A 10,168-nucleotide genomic window follows, 5' to 3' on the forward strand; every position below is an offset into this window, starting at 1 on the left:
TAGTGTTTTTATTATTTTCTTCAATAACTATATTTTTTATTTATAAACTTTATTTTATCAGTATTAGTATTGTTATAGCTAGGCTACTAACTTCATTCTTCATTTTTATCTTCTTAAATTATAATTATAAAATAGCTATTTTTTGTAATTTTTCTGCTACATTTATTTATTAATTTGAAACACTTTTACATTATCAAGAAAAAATTTTTTAAAGAATCTATTGTAAGTTCAAAATGAATACCAACAGTAATAATAATATATAATAGTAATAGGGTTACACAGTCAGCAGTTAACTATTACTATATTTTTGTTAGCCTCCTCATCAATTTTTTTTATCAATCACTCAGTGAAATTTATGTATCATTAACATTTAACTTTGTTATTCGAGAGAGAGAGAGCAACCATTATCACACCACAGACTGAAACAAAAAAAGCCACCAAAGTAAAGACTAATATTTTTTCATGCCTAGAGAAGAGAGGAGATTAAAGGGAGAGGGAAAGAGAATTGTATGCTTTCAGTTTTGATCATTTTAATATTTGAAGTTGTACCTTGATCTCTCTGTATAGTAAAATACCCCAAACTGGACTAATAAATCCAGGGCCCTAATAGAATAAACATGTATATACAGTACATCTAATTTATTATTGATATAAAAAGTGTGGGATAACTGGTAAACTTACCGCTGTAATGATTGGGAAACTAACAGCTAGTGATAAATTCTCATTAGCTACAAAGTAGCCAGCTAAAGAGAGGAAGATGCCACATGACAGTCCCATGATGACTCACTCATTGCTATCCCCATATGATGCCACTTGAGAGTTGGCAGGATGACTTTAGGATAAACCTTAGGTCTGTTCCTCATGTCCAGAAAGTATTTACTAAAAGAAGATACCAGTGAAGTGACTAAAGATATAATCAAGCTCTGGAATAAAAGAAAGAGATAGCAAAAAGAGGTACCAGTAACTGAATATATTAGAAGTGGTAATATACATTGTACAATGTACATTAATATACATGTATGTGTACATGTATGCACCATAAATGAAGTTAGTATCTTACTGTTGCATGAATGAGTGTCATCTTCGTATAATCTCATAAATTCAACTGCTAAAAATTGAGTGCCAAATAAAAATCCAATATCTACCTAATGCCATACTAAAACCACTGTAGGAGAAAAAGAAAATGTACATATAGTACATATGTACTACATGTATTATGATCATTGATTCATTGTAATGCAGTTAGATGCATATGTACATGTACTTCTAATATTTGTTTTTACTTACACAATTTTTTGCTGCCATTTCACTAACTTGTCAACCCAGGAGTAGTCCTCATCTTTTCCAAGCACTTACTGATTGTTATAGTGTTGCTTTGAACTGTAACTCCATTTTGATAGTACAAGGTAGCATTAGTATTCAGTGTCTTATTTAATGGAAATTGAACAACAAGTGAAAAGTTATTATAAGAACTATTGCTTATGGATACATTTGTTGTTGAAAAACAGTTATCCTTAGTACATCCTTTCAATGTAATGTTCACTAGTGGTGGTACATTAGTACAAAACTGAAAGTAAACATAACTGCATTATACTTCTATTTGGATAAAAATTAATAGCACTACAGCCTAAACAAACAAATATCAACTATGCATGGTAGCTTACAGATACAATGAAATGTAAAGTCCAATTTACATTCCCTCTTTCCTTATCAGTTACATATAACTGTACATCTACTGTATAGAATAATCACTTTAGGCTCTCAATAAGTATAATTACTTACTTGATTGAAATCCAACAGTTATGTCACTAATAGACCCATTCCCAGCTTTATTTGTAGTTGTAATGTTAAACAGATATTGTTTATTGGTTGGGTTCATTGGACAGTAAGTCTAGTTAGTGATAGAGTCATTAATGTACTGTTGATCAGTTCCTACACTGATTATATACTGTACTGTTAGTCCTGGTAGTGTGAATGGAGGATACCAACTGATAAACATACAACAAGAATCTAACTGATATCCTGTTAAATTACTGACACTATCAGGTGGACCTGGGAATGATAATAAAAATTGTTGAATTGACTAGCTGATACAAATGATGTACAAGTAAAAGTGTAACACCAGTGTAGACTGAATGAATGTTTGAGTACAGTCCCTTCATTAATCAACATTATACTGACCTTGTACATATAGATATGCTGCTTCAGTGGTAGCTTTATTGTATACTATACAGGTAACTTCTGTACCATTTACTTTACTTGTTGCTGTTAGGCCTGAGTGATGTCATTCCAGCACCAGAGAGGGAGGAGGATACCGAACCATCAACTGATGGATTAATCACAAAAGAGGGATTAAATTGAGTCACATTAATAGCACATTCAAATATCATAGTATCATTGACATATACATATTGTGTCACTGGTACAATAATGAATGATATACTTGCACCTAAAGTATTGAAATCCAACAATTTTAAATATCAATATCAGAACTAACCAGAAAAGCAAATTTGGCAGAGTATTATTACAGCAGCAACAAAGGCCATCATCATGTTGTTCAGTGAACCACCAATGCAGTACAGTTTGTTTTGTGACTTTATACCTCACCATACTGACTGTACCCATAGCCAAAATAAATTATTTTAAATAATTATTATAAGTATTTTCAAGGTTATATAGTCTGGTATACGTAATTACAATCTAGTTCCTTCAACTACACCATAAGCGGCACATTCTTCCATTGATTGTGGAACTGGTAGATATACAATCTCATACTGTAGATTAACTGATGATAGTTCTTGCTTTTGTGAACCTGTATGTATAATACAATTCATCAAAGTAAATCTTTAGCATAAATTAACATATTTTGCCCATTCTTCTCTTTCCTCTTGCAGTAACACACAGTTAATGTAATAACATTAATAATTTTTTCTGATGCATCTACATGTTCTTATGTTGCATAGAAAGTTTGAGCTGATTTCAATGAAAATTGGATTTTTACAAACTTTTAAAGTTGTTCAAAAATTGGCCCAAAGTCCCTGTGACTGTCTATAATTGGAGCCACTGTGACTGCTGCACACAAATTTGCATTCATTTATACAGAGGGATGGTATAGCGTCAACTTACTCTAATACAATAAAAGTTGTCAATTAATGAATAAATTACATTAATATTTTCATTTTTCTTTAATGTTATTAATCACTTCTATTCTTCCTCTTCTCTTTTTAAATCGAACTGTTGCTGCTACCACTACAATTACTATAACAACTACAATGTACATATTAATGACAACATTTGATTATAATGTACATACCAATTATTATAATTAGTAGTGAAATTGATATCCCAGAACCCAATTCAATAATTGATGGTGAAGAAGATGTGAATGAAGGAGCTATGAATGAAAGATCTGGGGATGAAGAAGTTATGAATGAAGAAGTTTGAGATGAAGTATTGGATAAAGAAGATACTGATGACAAACTTAAAAATGAAGAATGTATGGATGAAGATGAAGAAGTTAGGAACAATAAAGTAATGGATGAAGTAGTTGAAATACCTATATTATACAGTGAAGTACATTATAACTACACAAATGAACATACACTGTACCTGTCACTAATGTACTAGTTAATCTAGAGGTAGGAATAATAGTAGAGGCACTTATTATAGGAGTATCTGTAGTACTGCTTATGATGAAGGTACTTGAAGCAGGTACTATTGAAGTAGTTGATACCAGAGAAATAGTTGATGCTGAGGAACTAGCTGGAGTATCTATAGTATCATTTATGATAGAGCTACTTGAAGCAGGTACTATTGAAGTACCGGTAGTTGATACCAGAGAAATAGTTGATGCTGAGGAACTAGCTGGTACTGATGAAGCAGTTGGTATCAATGAAGCAACCAGCACTGATGAAGGAAATGTTTCAAATTCAGACATTATTAATGAGATTGGTACAGATAAAGTAGGCATTCTTGTTAGTAAAGACGTCATTGATGAAGTGGTTGCAATAGATGATGAAGTAGCTAGAATTATTGAATTAGTTGCAATTGTTAAAGTTAAAGTAGTTGATACTGGTGAAGTAGTGGGTATTGGTGAAGCAGACATTATCAATGGTACAGACATCATTGATGGAGTAGTCAATACTGTTGATGTGAGTGATACTAATGATGAATGAACTGATGACATTAGAACTGAAGATGTAAAGTCATCAGTAATATTAATATCAGTTATTACAGCAAGAGGATTAGATTCACAGTTCTTTATGGTAGCTAACTCACATGCATACAATCTTAAGTTATTACCAGCTGGTATGTCATCAATACACTGAATAAAGGTGAATTGATTATCAGGAGATATGAGGTAAGACTCAGTATAGTTCATATTATCAGTGAAAAGAATAACATCACTATTAGGTGTACTGCCATTGATATACTGAAACTGAAGACAAACAGAATTTGATGTGATATTAATCAATGTAAATTTCTGAAGATCATGAGTACCTTAAAATAAGTAAAATAATGTCATAATGTATTAATTTGTATTACTTACTGATTATTATAGTGTTGCTTTGAACTGTAACTCCATTTTGATAGTACAAGGTAGCATTAGTATTCAGTGTCTTATTTGATGGAAATTGAACAGCAAGTGAAATAATATTATTATAAGAACTATTGCTTATGGATACATTTGTTGTTGAATAACAGTTATCCTTAGTACATCCTTTCAAAGTAATGTTTATTAGTGACGCATTATTGCAAAACTGATGAACCTAAAAAGAATACATAGTCATGTTGTCTTAAACAGATAATCACAACAATTAATGGAATGTGATTATTAAGAATCTATTCTTAGCGTAGAAACTTACAGATACATTGAAACGAAAAGTCCAATTTACTTTCCCTTTTTCCTTATCAGTTACATATAACTGCACATCTACTGTATAGAGTAATCACTTTAGGCTCTCAATAAGTATAATTACTTACTTGTTGATTGAAATCCAACAGTTATGTTACTAGTAGATCCATTCCCAGCTTTATTAGTAGTTGTAATGTTAAACAGATATTGTTTATTGGTTGGGTTTATTGGACAGTAAGTGTAGTTAGTGATAGAGTCATTAAGGTACTGTTGATCAGTTCCTACACTGATTATATACTGTACTGTTAGTCCTGGTAGTGTGAATGGAGGATACCAACTGATAAACATACAACAAGAATCTAACTGATATCCTGTTAAATTACCGACACTATCAGGTGGACCTGGGAATGATTAAAAATTACAATAAGTATGTGTTATACTGACCTTGTACATATAAATATGCTGGTGGAGTGGCAATTGGTGCTCCAATGAGTCGTTGGGTAGTGCAGATTACACTTGTACCATTTATTTCACTTGTTGCTGTTAGTTTGAGTAACATCACTTTTTTACCATTTAGTAATGATAATAATGATACTAAACCTATAACTGGTGGATAAGTCACAAAAACTAGATCAATTTGAGTCAATCTGTTAGATCTAGCACATTCAAATGTCACAGTGTCATTGATATAAGCATATTGTGTCACTGGTACAATAGTGAAGATACTTGCACCTAAAATAGTTCAAATTTTTTAATATAAAATTAGAATTTTACCAGAAAAGCAAATTTGGCCGAGTATTGTTAGAACAGCAACAGGAGCAGCAAAAGAAACAGCCATTATTGAGCCCTCCCACGCAATTTGAAGGTGCTAGAAACATTAGTGTGTGAAAAGAAGGCGTGGTGTGGTAGGAGTATATTATGTCGTCTGCAGAGTTCAGTACCGGATCTGAGGACAAGAGAAGAGATTCATGATTACCTGAAGGACCTGTCAAGCCAGCTAGGCCTCTCATTGTCTGATCCTCAGTTTGCTGTAGCTCTTGACTCACGCGATCAGTTGAAAAAATTAAGAGAAGAGTTTAACGCTGATGGTAGAAAACCAAGAACAACTATCATTATATTAACGATGCCTTATGTAGACCTTGATTTGTCTGCTGAGTGTATTTATTTGGTTGGAAACTCCCTAGGACTACAACCAAAGAATGCCAAAGAACTCAGTTCTATTTAATGAAATGGACAAATGGGGGGAAAAGTGAAAATACAATTAACGCCAATTAACATTTATAGATTATTTAACACTATTCATTTTTCTTTTTTTTTTTAAAGAGGATTGTATGGTCATATGGATGGGACTTACGACTGGTAGATACTCAATAGTTTACAATGGTATTAAAATTTTTTGAATGAAATTTTTTTTAATTGTTAAAATTTACCGAATCCAGTCCAGCACTCACACTAACTCTAAAGTCTATTACCCTCTACTATACCATAAGCAGCACACTCTACCATTGATAGTTCCGACTGAGGAACTGTTAATGTTACAGTCTCATACTGTGGGAATCCAGCACTCTCTGTTACATTGTAAGCAGCACATTTTTTACTGGTAGTTCATAGTCTCCCTTTGACTGTAGAGATGGTAGATCTACAGTCTCATACTATGGGAATCTATAGTACCTTCCACTACACCATAAGCAGCACATTCTTCCATTGATAGTTCTGATTGTGGAACTGGTAGATCTAGATGTACATTCTCATACTGAGGATTAACTGATGATAGAATTCTTTCTTTAATTTTTAGAAAAATTTGACAAATGACCCTGTAATAAAGCACATGCACTTAGCCCAATTTAGAGCAACTTAAAAAAAATTGTAAAAAATTAAATTTTTACTGGCATCAGCTCAAACTTTTACCAAAACATATGTATACATGCATGTGTATCATGAAAAAATTTTTACATGTAGAATTCTCTTCTTTTTATCCTTGAGAAAATTTTTGGCCGATGACTCTGTAGGGCCTTTGGCCTTTATAGTGTTTGAGTAACTTTTAAGAAATCTAATTTTGACTGGAATTAGCTCGAACCTTTTTACACAACATAAGTACATGTGTGTGTATCAAAAAATTATAAAAATAAAAAATTCTCTTCTTTTAATTTTTAGCAAAGTTCAGCCAATACTGCAATTAATGCTTAGAGGCTTCAAGGTAATAATATTATTTATCTTGGATATCATTGTTTATCAAGTGTGTGATCACTGATCAATAAAATATATTAAAAAAAACAAACAATTATTGAAAATTAATGTAATGCATTATGAAAACTGACATATGGAATACAGGATTGTAGGGGAAGATGGTTTCTATCTGGTACTGTTTCTTGAACAAGGACCCATGTCCAAACTATAGTATTAAACTATACTTTAAAGCAGTTTTAATCAGTGGTCATCAGTAGAAAATTCCTTCAGCATAACTTCACATCCTGATGCATGATTCCCTTCTATAATTTTCCGTTACTTTTTTGACAGATTAGCACAGAGGGAATCCTACTTTTATTAACTTTTGTACTTACTTAGTGTATGGTTTTGGGCCAAATTTTGCCAAAATTAAAAAGAGAATTATAATGTTTTCTGATCCATATACAAATTAATTCTTATGTTGTGCCAAATTTTGACAGCTACAATGTATGATCAAGACTCATACGAGCCATATCAATGGACTAATTTACTCCTTAATAGTTTATTGACAACTCTCAATAGTATAGATTCACTGCAATAGCTGGAGTGAGTCATGTAGTTTAGGACACTTTGAGACAAGATTTGTAAGACCTGCAATTGAGAGAGGAAATGCCAAATCAATAACACAAAAGAAAGGTATAAAAGGTGTATACTGCTTCATGTACATGCATAGTCAAGAAATATTGGACTATGTGTAAAGCCTTACATAATGTTGTTGTAAAAATGAATCTAAAAGATTGTCATACCATGTAGATGGGTACAGAACATGAAGCAACTCAAGCAAGAAAATACACTCAGCTAGTTTCGGCCAGCATTAATCTTGGACAGTATGCTCAAACTTTTTTTGACGAGGAAATATATGGGTTTCTGCTTTTCTCAGCCAATTGTGAAGAATTTTCTGACCTTGGAGTATTTTAGTACTCCAATTGCAGTATAGTTTAGATGAGAGCTACAAGGCATTGATAAGGAAGAATTAATCCAATTAAACCAGCACAAGAAGAAGCTAGATTCTGCAGGCATTGATGTAAACCTGTTGTTATATGTGCATCATGCAGAAAGAATAACTTAAAGAATTATTGAAGGAGCTAAGTATTTCTAAAGCTCTGGATAGAACCAGGTTTAAGAATGCTCTTAAAGAGCTATCATTGAGCTCACCTGCTGGACAGAGTCATCACTCTTTTCCTAGCGACATTGCTATTCTACTCATGTTTAGCAGAATTCTACTATTTATTATTCTTGTTGTCGTTGACATTACTTGTAAAATTTTAGACTTTCTTATCATAGTTAATGTAATTTGTACTTACATTTAATATAGTTTGTTATTATTTTATCAGCAAAGCTACAGAAAATAACAGATTAATGTGTCATGCATCTTTAAAGTTTAGTTTTTCACATCTGTAATAGTAAAGACTGTGAATTGAAACTATAATCAATACACTAATGATTTCACATTTAATGCAAACATGAATATTATCATTTGTAACCTGTAACATAGACAAATGGTTATACTTTTTTAAAAACAGTTTACATGCCAATGTTGAAAGTATACTAAAAAGAGATAGAGAACTTACAAAAGAATAACAATAACATTCTTATAAAGCCAAGTAAAGAAGACCCTGAATGCATTAGTCATGGCCAACTGCAAGAAGATTCTCTACATATTACTGGCTCTCTTTGTGGTATCACTAAATTCAAGAGGCAATGACAAGTGCATTTATTTAACAAATTCAGCATCTTTGGTTTATCATCTCTGTGGAGAGGGAAGGTCTCTTCTACAACCAGGTACTCACTTATGTCTCTTGGTAAATGTATCCTACGATTTGAATATGGTTAAGTCTTCTTTTTGTTTGGTTTCTAATATTATTAATGTCACAATACAGAGTGCATCAGCTGCTGTCAGAGCCAATATTACATGTTCAAAACCAACTGGTCTTGGTTTTTATAACTCCAGTGGGTTACAAATTGAGAATGTTGACATATATCAGTGTGGAGGAGCAATGCCTTCTATAGCTGAGCTTTATCCTAGTAATGATAGGGCGTTCTATTTTCCCAAAGGTCAGTCAATAACACTGCTATTTAGTCATTTGGAAAATTTTTCACTTTTTAATGTATCCATTAACAGCTTTTATGGATATGGAGTTGTTTGCATTAATCCTTACAAAATCTTCAAAATATTTGCAGTCAATATAACCTCAACCGAAAATCGTACAGTAAGGCCTGGCAATAATACTAACTGTGGTGGGACTGGGCTACTCTTATACTTCTCAAACTACACAACCAAAGAACAAGTTATAGCTAAAATATCTAATTTAGCTCTCATAAATAACTGGAATTTTGACACTAGAATAAGTCATTTGTCCTATCCAAAAGTAATAAATACTTTTGCTTCTTGTGCTACAGTATTGTTCAGTGAAGGTAATTATCATGTGTCTGTATTATTTGAAAGAAGCTTTTGGAGAGGCTGTTACGGTAGCTTGTACAATGTAGCCATTATTGCCAGAGATGCACCAGTTGGAAAGACACATGTAGCATTTGACAATGCATTCTTTTTTGAAAATGATATCATGTACTCAAGAATTAGTGTGATAGGATGCTCTGTTGAATCACGACACAAAAGAGGTAAAAACAGCATTGATCTAAAAGAGAAGTGGAACTTTCTTAGCATCAAGGACAGTTATTTTCGCTTTAGCTCTTCTTCAGTTTTAAAGACGTACACTAGCAGTGAGCATTTATTCTTTAATGTCACCGTTGACTCTAGTGTTGAGGCATATGTAGCTGTTGCTCTGCTGAATATTTATTGTAAGAAAACTAATTTTCGTTATCACTCATCAGTTATATTTGCAAAAGTAACAACAAAAAATATCAAAAATCGACAGAGAAATCTTATTTTAGAAATAAAATCATTCCGAATTGGTGATCGTCAATTAAAAATTGCTTCGAAAATAAGGGTAGACAACATAGGGAAGCTGATCTTTGTCAATGTAGGCAATGTCACTATTTATGGTAATAACAACCTGCAATACATCAGTGGATCAGTTATACTTGCTTGCAACTCAGATATTTATTTACATGGTAACATAACATAAC

The 10,168-nt window shown here is 32.4% G+C and overlaps 2 protein-coding genes across 4 annotated transcripts; both read right to left on the bottom strand.

Moving 5' to 3' along the window:
• Window positions 1-296: 296 nt before the first annotated feature.
• On the bottom strand, window positions 297-1,919 carry LOC109585667 (transmembrane protein 144-like). Of its 2 annotated transcripts, XM_020001799.1 has the most exons (8): window positions 1,783-1,919; window positions 1,665-1,735; window positions 1,288-1,596; window positions 1,061-1,165; window positions 788-923; window positions 682-743; window positions 550-603; window positions 297-466 (listed from the first exon to the last, which is right to left on the bottom strand). In XM_020001799.1, the coding sequence occupies exons 4-8, from the start codon at window positions 1,079-1,081 to the stop codon at window positions 461-463; spliced, it is 279 nt and encodes a 92-aa protein (XP_019857358.1). In that variant the 5' UTR covers window positions 1,082-1,165; window positions 1,288-1,596; window positions 1,665-1,735; window positions 1,783-1,919; the 3' UTR covers window positions 297-460. The 2 variants fall into 2 exon arrangements, 1 of the variants encoding a protein (XP_019857358.1); XR_002186595.1 differs by having other exon boundaries at window positions 550-634; window positions 682-923; window positions 1,665-1,732.
• Window positions 1,920-2,637: 718 nt separating this feature from the next.
• LOC109585666 (uncharacterized threonine-rich GPI-anchored glycoprotein PJ4664.02-like) lies at window positions 2,638-5,724 on the bottom strand. Of its 2 annotated transcripts, none has more exons than XM_020001798.1 (9): window positions 5,630-5,724; window positions 5,300-5,587; window positions 4,984-5,256; window positions 4,866-4,933; window positions 4,550-4,769; window positions 3,610-4,500; window positions 3,314-3,556; window positions 3,166-3,267; window positions 2,638-2,812 (listed from the first exon to the last, which is right to left on the bottom strand). In XM_020001798.1, exons 1-8 carry the CDS (start codon window positions 5,691-5,693, stop codon window positions 3,176-3,178), a joined length of 2,139 nt encoding a protein of 712 aa, XP_019857357.1. In that variant the 5' UTR covers window positions 5,694-5,724; the 3' UTR covers window positions 2,638-2,812; window positions 3,166-3,175. The 2 variants fall into 2 exon arrangements, with proteins under 2 accessions (XP_019857357.1, XP_019857356.1); XM_020001797.1 differs by having other exon boundaries at window positions 4,866-4,936.
• Between the last annotated feature and the right edge of the window lie 4,444 nt (window positions 5,725-10,168).

Source organism: Amphimedon queenslandica, unplaced genomic scaffold (genome assembly GCF_000090795.2).
Source record: "Amphimedon queenslandica unplaced genomic scaffold, v1.1 AMPQUscaffold_13027, whole genome shotgun sequence".
NCBI lineage: Eukaryota > Metazoa > Porifera > Demospongiae > Haplosclerida > Niphatidae > Amphimedon > Amphimedon queenslandica.

Coding starts and splice junctions, on each gene's coding strand:
- LOC109585666 (XM_020001797.1), bottom strand. CDS start 5,693: ATGGCTGTTTCTTTTGCTGCTCCTGTTGCTGTTCTAACAATACTCGGC. Junction 4,937..4,983: donor TGTTGGATTTCAATCAACAA/GTAAGTAATTAT, acceptor TACTCTATACAG/TAGATGTGCAGTTATATGTA. Junction 3,557..3,609: donor AACTAGTACATTAGTGACAG/GTACAGTGTATG, acceptor TGTATAATATAG/GTATTTCAACTACTTCATCC.
- LOC109585667 (XM_020001799.1), bottom strand. CDS start 1,081: ATGACACTCATTCATGCAACA. Junction 924..1,060: donor TGACACTCATTCATGCAACA/GTAAGATACTAA, acceptor CTTTTATTCCAG/AGCTTGATTATATCTTTAGT. Junction 604..681: donor GTTTCCCAATCATTACAGCG/GTAAGTTTACCA, acceptor TTATTCTATTAG/GGCCCTGGATTTATTAGTCC.